Source organism: Sinocyclocheilus grahami, unplaced genomic scaffold (genome assembly GCF_001515645.1).
Source record: "Sinocyclocheilus grahami isolate Dianchi unplaced genomic scaffold, SAMN03320097.WGS_v1.1 scaffold89.1, whole genome shotgun sequence".
In the NCBI taxonomy this organism is placed as follows: Eukaryota; Metazoa; Chordata; class Actinopteri; order Cypriniformes; family Cyprinidae; genus Sinocyclocheilus; species Sinocyclocheilus grahami.
In genome coordinates, this window is record NW_015505268.1 from 605283 (window position 1) to 617766 (window position 12484).

At 37.8% G+C, this 12484-nt stretch overlaps 1 protein-coding gene across 3 annotated transcripts in view; it reads right to left on the reverse strand.

The window, feature by feature from the left end:
• Positions 1-117: 117 nt before the first annotated feature.
• LOC107587058 (DNA-directed RNA polymerase II subunit RPB2) overlaps positions 118-12484 on the reverse strand; it is a 16706-nt gene continuing 4339 nt past the window's right edge. For all 3 annotated transcript variants that reach the window (XM_016274666.1, XM_016274665.1, XM_016274664.1), the window contains exons 3-25: positions 12220-12370; positions 12013-12125; positions 10921-11140; positions 10602-10760; positions 10317-10481; positions 9998-10194; positions 9641-9760; positions 9343-9529; positions 9084-9227; positions 8852-8991; positions 7845-7956; positions 7603-7757; positions 7327-7525; positions 6992-7160; positions 6307-6403; positions 6106-6200; positions 5435-5685; positions 5238-5327; positions 4459-4566; positions 4028-4141; positions 1338-1498; positions 1036-1231; positions 118-756 (exon numbers count right to left, since the gene is read on the reverse strand). In XM_016274666.1, the coding sequence (XP_016130152.1) occupies positions 667-756; positions 1036-1231; positions 1338-1498; positions 4028-4141; positions 4459-4566; positions 5238-5327; positions 5435-5685; positions 6106-6200; positions 6307-6403; positions 6992-7160; positions 7327-7525; positions 7603-7757; positions 7845-7956; positions 8852-8991; positions 9084-9227; positions 9343-9529; positions 9641-9760; positions 9998-10194; positions 10317-10481; positions 10602-10760; positions 10921-11140; positions 12013-12125; positions 12220-12370 (3433 nt within the window). In that variant the 3' untranslated portion in view covers positions 118-666. The remainder of the gene's footprint in view (positions 757-1035; positions 1232-1337; positions 1499-4027; positions 4142-4458; positions 4567-5237; positions 5328-5434; positions 5686-6105; positions 6201-6306; positions 6404-6991; positions 7161-7326; positions 7526-7602; positions 7758-7844; positions 7957-8851; positions 8992-9083; positions 9228-9342; positions 9530-9640; positions 9761-9997; positions 10195-10316; positions 10482-10601; positions 10761-10920; positions 11141-12012; positions 12126-12219; positions 12371-12484) is intronic.

Below are 12484 nucleotides of genomic sequence, written 5' to 3' on the forward strand. Positions count from 1 at the left end.
GAACCATGGTCCATGAGTAAATGTTACATTATATCCAACTAGATTTTATTAATATCTAAATATAAAAAAATCAGATTTTTTTTAACCAAATAAATAAAAAAAAATATTAAAAAAATGTTTTTCAACTTTGCCTTGCAGGCCATGTGTATTGACATGTGAAAGCAAGCCAACAAAAATACTAAAAAAAAACAAAAAATGATTTCCATGACCAGTCACAACTAGTGTAGGTTCAGAGGTTTAGTTTAATTTTCTGGGTGTTAAGAATTAACACTTTCCGTTCCCAAATTACAGTAGAATTAAGTGTTGTCCTCAAAGTCTGAGCATCTAATGCATCTGTTTATGTTTTGATATTTGTATAACACTAATGAATAAAGATTCAAGTACTTGAAGAGGCATGCAGTGTGTTGTCTGTGCAGAAAAATGTCGTCATGATCACTTTTTAAAAAAATTTTTTTTTTTAAAGGAAACTTTATTTTATTCTGGGTTGAACAGCCAAAACATCTGTTCCAGAACAATAACACTTGAAAAAACAACAAAAACTGTAGAAGTACACAAGCCCAGTAGTTACCGCAGGAAGTGCTGTTGGGATCCATTCAAAATCATTTTCCCTACAATTTTTTCCATTATTCTGTATATCCTGTTTTCCGTCATTCATCTGTGTGTTGTTTAACTGGTCATCATCCGTGGGGCAATGCTCATAGACATCAGCTCCTGGAATAAGAGCTTACAGGCATACGGCATCCTCACCAAAGAGATCTGAAAAAGCAGAGCAGAGGATGGAAAGAGTCACGAAAGAGCCCATTTTATCATCTTAAATTATCCAAAACAAGTTCTATAATATGCTCACTAGACCCTTTAAGGTAATAGGTCATTGCTTGCTCCTTGTGGGAACTGAACCAACAACCATCCCTTATTGGATCCATGCACTGGATGAATCGATCATAATAAGATCAATAACATGCATTTAGAAAACTGATAGTGTGAAATTTCCTTTAATGACCACCTGATCCAGTCAGGATATTAGTGCTTGCTCACCTGTGTCTTGTTGCGGCAGCCCCTGCACTCATAGGTGTGTGTGCGCGTGTTTGCGATGGCCATGAGGCCACATAGATTGCAGACGTGGACCTGGTACGGGTCAGAGGCCTCAAAAAGCCTCTCTTTTAGGAACTGAGCAGCACCGTGAGCGATTTGACAGTCACGTTCCATCTCTCCAAAACGCAGCCCACCATCACTGAAGGGAGGAGAAGAAAAAAAAAAAAAACTGTATTAAGATCTGATAGGTGATTTTATATATTATGCATGAAAAAAATCTCCCAAGTATTATAGTGCTGTCTCACCGTGATCTACCCTCCATGGGCTGTCTGTTGAGGATCTGGACCGGACCACGGGCTCTGGAGTGGATCTTATCATCCACCATGTGCTTCAGACGCTGGTAGTATGTGGGTCCGATGAAGATTTGAGAGGTGAGCTTACGGCCGGTGAAGCCATTATACAGAACCTGCAAAAAAAAAAACACTATCATTAGAAACATGTTTCAACATTCTTCAATGCATTCTTAAAGGGACAGTCCACTCAAAAATGAAAACTGTTATTTATTAGGGCTGGTAAGCGATTAAAATTTCATGTGGTGATTAATTCATCTAATTAATCACAAATTAAGTGATCACTCCCAAAAGATAATTAAAATCACTGTTGTGTAAAGCATCAAACAGACATAAAAAGTAGCTTCAGCAAGAAATATTTTGTTTGATAAAATTTATTACATATACTCTTTTGGACCATGAGTGTGAGTAAATGATGACACAATTGTCATTTTAGGGTGGGTGAACTATACCTTTAATAATTTATTTTATAAATTTTATTATTATTACTATGGAAATATGAAATTATTTCTTTGAAGGGGTCATATTGCTAAAAAGAACATTATTTTGTGTATTTGGTGTAATGAAATGTGTTTATGCGGTTTAAGGTTAAAAAAAAACTTTTTCCACATACTGTACATTATTGTTTCTCCTCTATGCCCAGCCTTTCTGAAACGCGTTGATTTTTACAAAGCTCATCGTTCTGAAAAGCGAGGTGTGCTCTGATTGGCCAGCTATCCAGTGCGTTGTGATTGGCTGAATACCTCAAGCGTGTGACGGAAATGTTACGCCCCTTACCATACTGTGATGCCGTGTCCCGGCGCGACGAGACAACACCAATAAAACCCATTATAAACAAGGCATTTGTTGCATCCAGTGGGGACATAATTACTGATTATAATGACTTATACTGTCTTTTTACGTGTTGCATTGCATCACGCCACATAAACATAAAACCATGTCTGCATTTGTGATCGGAGAAACGACAAACAATAAACGTTTGCTCAGTGCTCAAAACTCATGTTTGAATCGTCAGTGGAAATTTTTTTATATATAAAAAAACGTACTTACAGGCTGTGAGTCAGAAGCGCCAGACTGTCCTTGCAAAGTTGGAACTGCCCCACTTTATAGAAACAGACACCGACATTGTAGGCTACTCTCTCAGAAAAAACTCCTCGTCCTCCATAAAATGCCCTGCACATATCTGACTATTTGGGTTGAACTGTTCTGGAACAGTGTTGTAAATACAACTTAACCACTGATTTCTAGTTGTTTCCTCTTTTGGAAGGCCAAACAAAGTAGTTTCGCTTTCACAACGAAACACACAGCATCTCCACAATATGGCGGCGGTAGCAACAACAATACTACAGCGAGAATCAAAGTTATGTCTTCTTTCTTTGCATGAACATTTGGGCGGCGTTATGCAAATCTTCCCACATCGTGACGTAGATATGTGGGGGCGTGTTAGAACGAGCCGTTTTAGGTAGGCGTGGTTGACTCTTAACTTTTATAAAGAATATCTCTTTGGATTTGAGACTTTAGTCTTTGCAACTTTACAGATCTTCTTTATGCACCAAGAGCTTGTAACACTCCAAAGAGAAAGGAAAAATTGAAATCTCATCATATGACCCCTTTAATGAAATGATACTCTAACTAATAAACTAAAACTGCCAGTAGGTGGTGGTAAATGTCTTAATGATTAAGTCAGAATCATTTATTAATTCATTTGATTCGTTCAAATGGCTGATTCTTTCAGGAGTGTATTAAATGGTTCTTTATGAATGGTCCATTGAATCATTAGGCTTGTTCGACTTGAAGCGGATCATCACCATCAGATCGATTGATGTGGACATCAAAGTACCACAAGAGCTATAGAGGGCAGACGGCTCCTTATGCGTTTGAATCACTCTTGCGGTACTTTGATGTCATTCAAGGTGGGTCTGTAGTCTGTGCAGCGCTGCTTCAAATCCAACACGCCTACAGCCAATGGTTCAACACGCCTATAATTCACCCAATTCGTTCAAAACGTCCATTAAGAAATGAAATGCCGCTGTGTGTTGCTCGGAGACGAACAGTTCTGCTTTGTATTTATATTTTCGTTGACAATATTAACTTCTAACTGTTGTATAAGATCAGCATCACATTTGCACTCCTGTGATATTGCACTTATCCTATTGCTCGTGTGATATTGCTTAAATATATGACGTAAATATGAGACAAAAACTCAAACGGGCATTTTTGCCCCTTTTCTTAAATTTTAGGAACATTCTAACTACGTTCTGTAGGCTCCATCAAGCAGTGAGTTGTTGCCCTGCCTCATATTTGTCATCAATCAGCTTGAAACCGCGAACTGAAAATTCAGCCAATGGTAACATGTAAATTTAGCAAAAACTCCCATATATTGCAAAAACTCTCTTACGCTTGCATTAGGTGGTTTTTCAGGCAATTTGAAAAAGGAATATTTCGCAAAAGTTTTAGTTTTCTAGTGGGAACCAATGCTGTTTGGTTAACAACATTCTTCAAAATATCTTCTTTTATGTTCCACAGAAGATAGAAACGAATACAGATTCGGAACAAGTTCAGGACGCAACAATTTTTATAATTTTCATTTTAGGTGGACTATCCCTTTAATAATGCTGCCACATTGGCAGGTAGAAGCTCTTCACCTCATTGCCTCTCAGATGGTAACCATATTCTGACAGCAGGTTGGAGACTTTTTGTACGTTCACGGCATCATTGAACGGCGTGGCATCACCAATCTCCCCTTTGTTAGCGGACACCTGAACGGAAGAGGAAATAAAAAGAAGAATTCAGAACTGCTGTATATTTAATACACTGGCTGCTCATATTACAATGTGTAATTAAACATTAACTACATATTTATAAAGTTTTTTTTACAGTGCATAAATGTGCACAAATCATTACAAAAGAGAAATTCTGTAAAATATCCTTCCTTGCAAAGTACTAAACATGTCAACATGACTTTGCTGGAGAATCTTTGTGGTGCACGTGTGCAAACACATGTGCCCAGAATAAACATCTTTCGCTAATGTAGACAAGCATGATATGTAGGATTAGGAGCAGAGAACCCAAGTACCTTCCCCTGCAGGCACTCGATCAAATGGCCGACTGTCATTCTGGAGGGGATGGCATGAGGGTTGATGATGATATCTGGAGTGATTCCTTCACATGTGAACGGCATGTCCTAATGAGAGAAATTCACAGCTCAGGTCAGACACGCACTTTATCTGCATTTGAGTTTTTGGGTGACTGTTTACAAGGCCTTCAGCTGTGAGTCAATCTGCTATCAGGAACTGCTTAAGAGCTACATCCTGTATACAGACCTTCAACTACAGGCTAGTCTAAACAAAGCTGACATACACATTTAGTCACACTAACATTAAAAATGAGCACTACAACATTACAGCCTCCATTATACACTTCCGTTAACAAGTTTGAGGTCAGTAAAGTTGTTTTTCCTATTAAATTAATACTTCTATTCAACAAAGATGCATTACACTGATTAAAAGGTGACTGAAATAAAACCTGTTTCTACAAAAATATTATTTACCACAACCATTTTCTATGCTGATAAGAAATGTTTTTAAGCAGCAAATCAGCTTACTAGACTGATTTCTGAAGGATCATGTGACTGAAGACTGGCGTAATGATGCTGAAAATTCAGCTTGGCATCACAGAAATAAATGACATTTTAAAATGTATTAAAATAGTTATTTTAAATTGCATTATATTATTTCACAATACTACTATCTTTACTATTTTTTCCCAAATAAACACAGCCTTGATGAGCATAAGAGACTTCTTTCGAAAACATAAAATAATTGTACCAGCCTCCAGACTTTTGTACACACTTACCTCTTGTCTGTACTGGATACCACAGGTACCCTTCTGACCATGACGACTGGCAAACTTGTCTCCAATTTGTGGTATACGAACTGAACGGACCTGCACAAAGTTTGCAAAATACAACATTTACATTTATGCATTTGGCACTAAAAGTGTTTAAAGATAAAATAAATAAAATAAACCTCAGAGTCAAAATCAATATATACCCTAATTTTGCAAAACTTGTAGCCCTCTTGGTTTAGCGTGACCATGACTTGGTCAACGATACCGGTTTCACTGGTGCGCAGGAATGTGCTGCAGTCTCTCTTTGTGTAGCGACGGTTGGTGCTATCCATCTCGTCGTCATTCTCGGGAAGCGTTACGGTTTTACCAATGATAACGTCCTCGCCAGACACACGTACACCAGGAGCAATCAAACCATCGTCATCCAACTTGTCATAGATGGCATGTCGCATGCCTTTAGAGAAAAAAAAAACCCAGCAATGATAATGCACCTTATGCATAAATACACCTTATGCTATGATAAAGCATCAAGCAATGCATCCCATCTCCATGTTTATCTTAAGGTTTACTGCAAATGTCAACAACACTACATAATATTCAAAGTAAAAACACATTGGACCACACATGTAGACAAATATATAACATTTTCTGATTTGATTTTTTTGCTCCATGCAATAGTTTATTTATTTATTTATTTATTTTATTCACTTTTTAACGCCATGCCAGCATCAAGGCTATTTTCATGGCGATCTCTGAATAAATTATACAAGGTACTCTATGCAATAGTAAGGAAAGAATAATTATATGATGCTGCAAACATGCTGCTTTGTGACTGGTTAGGATAAAAGTAAGAGTAGAAACACTAGAATTGCACCTTGACAGGTCTCTCTGGTGGGTTTCTCAAAGATCTCTTCCTGGTCAAAGCCTTTCTTAGATTCCTGTTCCTTGTATGAGCGGTAGAACACAGACCTGAGATCATAGACATTTGAATCAAAACAGGAACTTTGTGAAAAGGGAGAATTTTAAGTCATGTTTCACATTACAACTTCACCAGCTAAAACCTAGAATCCAGTACCTGAAGAATCCACGATCCACAGCTGAACGGTTCATGATGACAGAATCTTCCTGGTTGTATCCAGTATATGATGCAATAGCCACAATGGAATTGATACCTTTTAAGAAAAATAGATTCGAGTTTTAAAATTAAAATGATGTCTGATCATTTACACACTAATTTTCAAAAACTTGAGTTCGGTGAGATTTTGTTTATGCTCACCAGGGCAGCATTTATTTGATGAAAAATACAGTAAACATGAAATACTACCATTTAAAAAAAAATTCAATTTTCTATTGGGTTTTCAATTTTATTATATATCAAAAACAATTTATTTCTGTGATGCAAAGCTGAATTTTTAGCAGCCATTAATCCAGTCGTCAGTGTCATATGAGCCTTCAGAATTCATTCTAATATGATGATTTAATGCTCAAGAAACATTTCTTATTATCATTAGTGCTGAAAACAGCTTTATATTTGCGGAAAATTTCAGTATGTTTTTGATGAATAGAAAAAAAGAACAGTTTTTTTTTTATGGAAATCTTTTGTAACATTCTAAATGTCTTTACTGCCACTTTTGATCAATTTAACGAATTCCTTCTTGAATAAAAAAAAATAAAAAATAAAAAACACACTGAACCCAAACCTTTGAACGGTAGTGTTGAAACAGATGCAGTACTTCTGTTCAATGTAAGAAATAGATTACCTGCCGGCAGCTCCCTAAAGCGCAGGTACTCCATGGAACGAGTCGTGACTAGGGGTTTCTGGGGGTAGTAGAGCACATGTGCCAGGGTATCCATACGCACATGGAAGTTGGTGATGTAAACTCCCATGGCTTGTTTACCCATAGCAGACTGGTATGTGTTTCTGGGAGACTGTAGACAGGAGAGTGTATCATTTAGACGCTATTTTATATACAAGTTCTTACAAATGGTTATACAAGAGAACTGTCAAATTAAATATCATATTTGGGCTTGCAGATGTTAAAATACTTGAAAATGTTAATAAATCCACAATAGCATACAGGTAATATGTAGGTACCTGGTTGTGATCAGGGAAGGGAATGATAGATGCACAGACGCCCAAAATCATGGACGGGTGGATCTCACAATGTGTGTAGGTGGAGCAATAAGCCACTCCCTTCTCCTGAAGGTCATCTGGGGTCATGGCCAACATCACAGTCTCCTCCTCTAGTGTGTCAATATATTCAACCACACCACTGGCTACCAGGTCCTGCCAACTACACAAGAGACAGATACTCTGTTATTGAGGAACAGGCAGATTCTGAAACCTGATATTTTTCACAAAGGTATGTACCTGTAGTTGTTGTACTCTCTCTCTTTGAGCTGGTCAATATGTCGTCTCTTCAGAAGAAGTTTTTGCTTTTCTACAATAAGCAGCGGACGGCAGATCCTGCCAGCATCTGTGTAGATCCTGATCTCCCTCTCACGAATATCTCTGATCATTGACACCTGGACCATGATAAAAACAAGATCACAGTTAGGTGCTGTACACTGAATAAAACGTTAAACTGGAGTGGTGCACAAGTGATGTCACACCTCAGACACAATGATGTCCATCTGTCTCCTCAGTTTCCGCAGTGTGTTCATCAGTTGCTCTGGATCTTTATGAATACCCACCCAGCAACCATTCACAAAAATCTTAGTTGCACTGAAGGAAGAAACACAATTATATGGTATTCTATAAAAATGTAATTAATTCATCTTTATTTGACCCTCTAACTCTAGCACTCTCTATTCTAATTATATTCTTTAAAAAAAAACACTTCTCTTTTAGACTTGCACTCTATTCATTTGCTGCTTGTTTTCTTTAAAAAAAAAATTTTAAGTAACACTCGCTTTCTAATCTTTTTGTATTCTATCTGTTTTCTTTTCATTTATTATACAATTAACAAAAACAAAAAAGACCTCTAAAACTAGCTTTCTCTATTTTTCTATTCTATGTTTTCTTTTTATTTATTATATTATTTAAAAAACCCTTGCTACGTGTACTGCGTTAAGCTATCTGAGACTTGTTATAGCACTTGCTTATCATTGCTTTTGATTGCTTCCATTGTCCACATTTGTAAGTCGCTTTGGATAAAAGTGTCTGCTAAATGACAATGTAAATGTAACGTAAATTAAATAACTGACTATGAATTTATAAACAAAGAAAGTCAATTAAAAAACTATAAACATCATTGTGAAATCAAAATGTTTCGCTTGTGATGTGGATTTCAGCAGTGTGCTGCTGCCCCCTATAGAACAGGATGACACTCACTCTGCAATGGCAGCAGGTGAGATTTCCTCCAGGTTCTCCATGCTCCACTCTTCCAAGAACTCCAGGATAGGAGACGGCTGAGATCCCACAGAAATGTAGGCCATGAGCGCTAAATTCTTCACCAAACCTACAGCATGGCCCTGCAACAAAATTTCACTCCATCTTAATCACTTAATTGAAAACTTAGGTTAGGGTTGAAGGTCACATGCATACTAGTGTTATGGTATCCTGTGATGTGGATTTCAGCAGTGTGCTGCTGCCCCCTATAGAACAGGATGACACTCACTCTGCAATGGCAGCAGGTGAGATTTCCTCCAGGTTCTCCATGCTCCACTCTTCCAAGAACTCCAGGATGGGAGACGGCTGAGATCCCACAGAAATGTAGGCCATGAGCGCTAAATTCTTCACCAAACCTACAGCATGGCCCTGCAACAAAATTTCACTCCATCTTAATCACTTAATTGAAAACTTAGGTTAGGGTTGAAGGTCACATGCATACTAGTGTTACGGTATCCCACCTCTGGGGTCTCAGCAGGGCACACCATACCCCACAGTGTGTTATGAAGCTGCCTAGGTTTGGCCAGCTTGCCATCTCGTCCTATAGGCGAGTTTACACGGCGCAGGTGGGAAAGAGTGGAAGCGAAGGTCAACCTGTTCAACACCTTTGTATTTAAAAAGTCAATGAGGAAACAAATGAGCACCTTGAAATTCTAATGAACAGTGAGTGAACTGTGAAGAAACATTTGTAAACAGAAAAGAAAGCATATCTGAGTTCACCTGCGATACTCCAGCTCTTGCCTGATGAGCTTTCTTTACATCCCCCCAGTTTCCCGTGGCCAGAGAGTACTTGAGTCCGTCAGAAATGATGCGTGTCTTAATGGCCAGCTCGAGATTAAAGTCTTTCCCCCTGTCAATAAACTTCTGTGCATAGATCCTGATCTCCTTCAGCAGATTCTTGAACATTCTGAAAAAAACAGAGACACAGATTTCAACTCTGGATGTAATTTTCATTTTGAACCATACACAAGAATTTAATTAATGCATCTTGAATGTTTAATGAATGTTTGATTCTTACCCTCTGAAAAGGAATGCAAGCAGGGGTCCAGCGAGATCAAGCCTCTTGTTGCCATAGTGATCTCTGTCATCCAGCTCTCGTCTGCCCAGAGCGGCCAACAATAGTCTGTGAACCATGTAACTAAACAGAGAAAGCAAACAGAATTTAATTCTATTACACGATATTAGAATGATTTCTGAAGGCTTATATGATACTGAGTAATGGGTATTGAAAATTCAGCCGTCATCATACAAATAAACTACATTTTAAAATATATTAAAACAGTCACATTAAATTGTCATAATATTTCACAATATTACTGTTTTTTTTAAGTCAAAAAGCTACTGCCAACAGGATAAATTCATAATACTATTTTACCCTAGAAAATATGCTTTCTTGGTCTCGCAGAAATCTGATACACCAACATGTGGCAGCACCTCCTTCTGCAAAACCTCTTTAGCATATTTGATTCTTCTCTCTTTGGTGACACCAGGTTTGGCCCCTCTGGAGCCAATGAAGTTCAAAGCCACATTCTGTTCCTGAATCACAAAGGCCTCATCCAAAGACGGCTTCACCTGTGGGAAAAAGCAGAGAAAGCTGTTAGAAGTCTGGACCTGAATCACAAATGAAATGGTGCTTATTAAATTAACCTCTACTAAACAAAAGATTGCTTAAGTTTTCACAAAATTGGACAGACCATTTCCATCATCTCAGGATCATCAAAGTCATAGATGATGTGTTCCAAGATGTCTCTATCAGACACAAATCCCAAAGCACGGAATACTATGATGATGGGTACTTCCTGCCGGATATACGGCAAAGTGGAAACAATCCTCTGGCCGATGGCACTTTTCTTTACTCCCTGGATGCAGAAGAAATATTTGCATAGGATTCTGTGCACTAAGAGTTAAAGAAACCAAAAACCACTCGACTTGGCTCAATCTGTAAGCAGAATACTTGCTTACAGTCTACAGATACTGACCTGTCCTCCACGGGCCATCATGCTGACCCAGATGGTACTGGTGGGTCTGGAGGAGTTCTCCAGACATGACCTGCACTCTCCTGTGTAAGCATACTTGGAGTCTTTCTTGGAAAACACATACACTGTGTTAGTGGCCATCTTCTCTTGAGCAATCAGGACCTGGAGAAATGACAGAACACATTACACTTAATCTAAATCAGACTTTTGAAACAAAATTCAATTGGTGTAAAATGTCAACAAACTGTGTCATACAATTTCAGTAACAAAATAACTCTATGATGTCTTTAATGCAGTATTATGAAGAGAAAAAAAACCTGACCTTCTCTGAACCATTAATGATGAAGTAGCCTCCAGGGTCCAGTGGGCACTCATTCAACTCACAAAGATCACGATCTGTTAGGCCGCTGAGGAGACAGTACGTGGAACGGAGCATGATGGGAATTTTGCCGATGAAGGTTTTCTGATGCTGTGTCTGCTGTTGCTCTTCCCCATCTTTTATGATGGTCTTTGTGATATCCACATACAGAGGGGCAGAATACCTGCAAGTCACAGCGCGCATTCAGATACAACATGTGATAAAAGCTCTGCCTGTCTCTGTCAAATATGTAGGACAAATATGAGGACAAAATCATGCAACTTAAGTCTCTTTAACCTTTAACGCAAATTTTAAGGTCTGTAAATTATCAACATGATGAAAACTTTGCTGAAAAGTCTGTCATCTGTTGGATAGTTTATACTTTTTTAGTATGTAAAAGGCCTTTTAGAATAATTCTAAAAACTGTGAAATATACTGTATACGGACTTTTATAAGAATAACTTTTATATCGTCAGTAACATTTCAAGAGGAAGACATACTAGACTAAAACAGTCTACTTGTTTACTTGATTATTCATACATCATTTTCAGAAAAATAATGTTAAAATAGTTGTATCAATAATGATACATAAGCCTTTCGAGGAACGTTTATTTGTTCATCTCTAAATCATCATTGTATTGCATCGCAGTTCCCACAGTCCCACACAATAAAAACTGCAGAGCTTTGATCATAACACTACGCGCTTAAATATTAAGTGCAAGTAAACAACTTAAGACATTGCAACACATATTTTTGAGAGATAAAGAGTGACAAATGATATTTATATGCATTTTATGTAGGTCCTCTGTTATACTGTTATAAAGGTCTCAATGATTCACACTACAAGCTATCAGAATTTCATCTTATACTTCTGTATATTTTTTTCTCAGTTTGGGCCTCTAAATAAAATTGAGGGATTTTTTTTGTCCTCAAATATTAGTTCTTTATTCTCCTATATCATACTATATGAGCCGTAAAATCCTGATGTATTAAATACAATAATCAAAAACAAATACGCAATTTTTTAAATATTTTGTCTAAAGGTTCAAAACTCACGTGAGATTTCGGAGTCTAGCTTCGTTTGGCATCATAGGTGATGGCGCGCCATCTCTTTCCCAGTGAGTGGGTTTGGACAGATAGATTTGCTCAAACTTCAGGAGGTACCGAGGCTGCAGAAAAAAAATCAAATGAGAAACAGTCAATTTATTTTAGAAAGGACCATAACCACATATGATAAAAAGGGCACTGATTCCAGCCACTCACCGGTTCCTCCACCTCTCCAGATGTGTGCTGGGCCTCAGCCTGCAGGTCAATGGGTGGAGCATCCTCCACAATCCTCTGCACAGACATCTGGATGAACTCATCGAATGAGTCCAGCTGCTGTCGCACCAAACCTTTTTCATCAAAGTATGAGCTGGAAAGAGAATTGAGACAAGAAACAAGCAAAGCTATGTCAAAGTTTCCTCTTACTAATTAGATGCATCATTACAGTTATATATATATATATATATATATATATATATATATA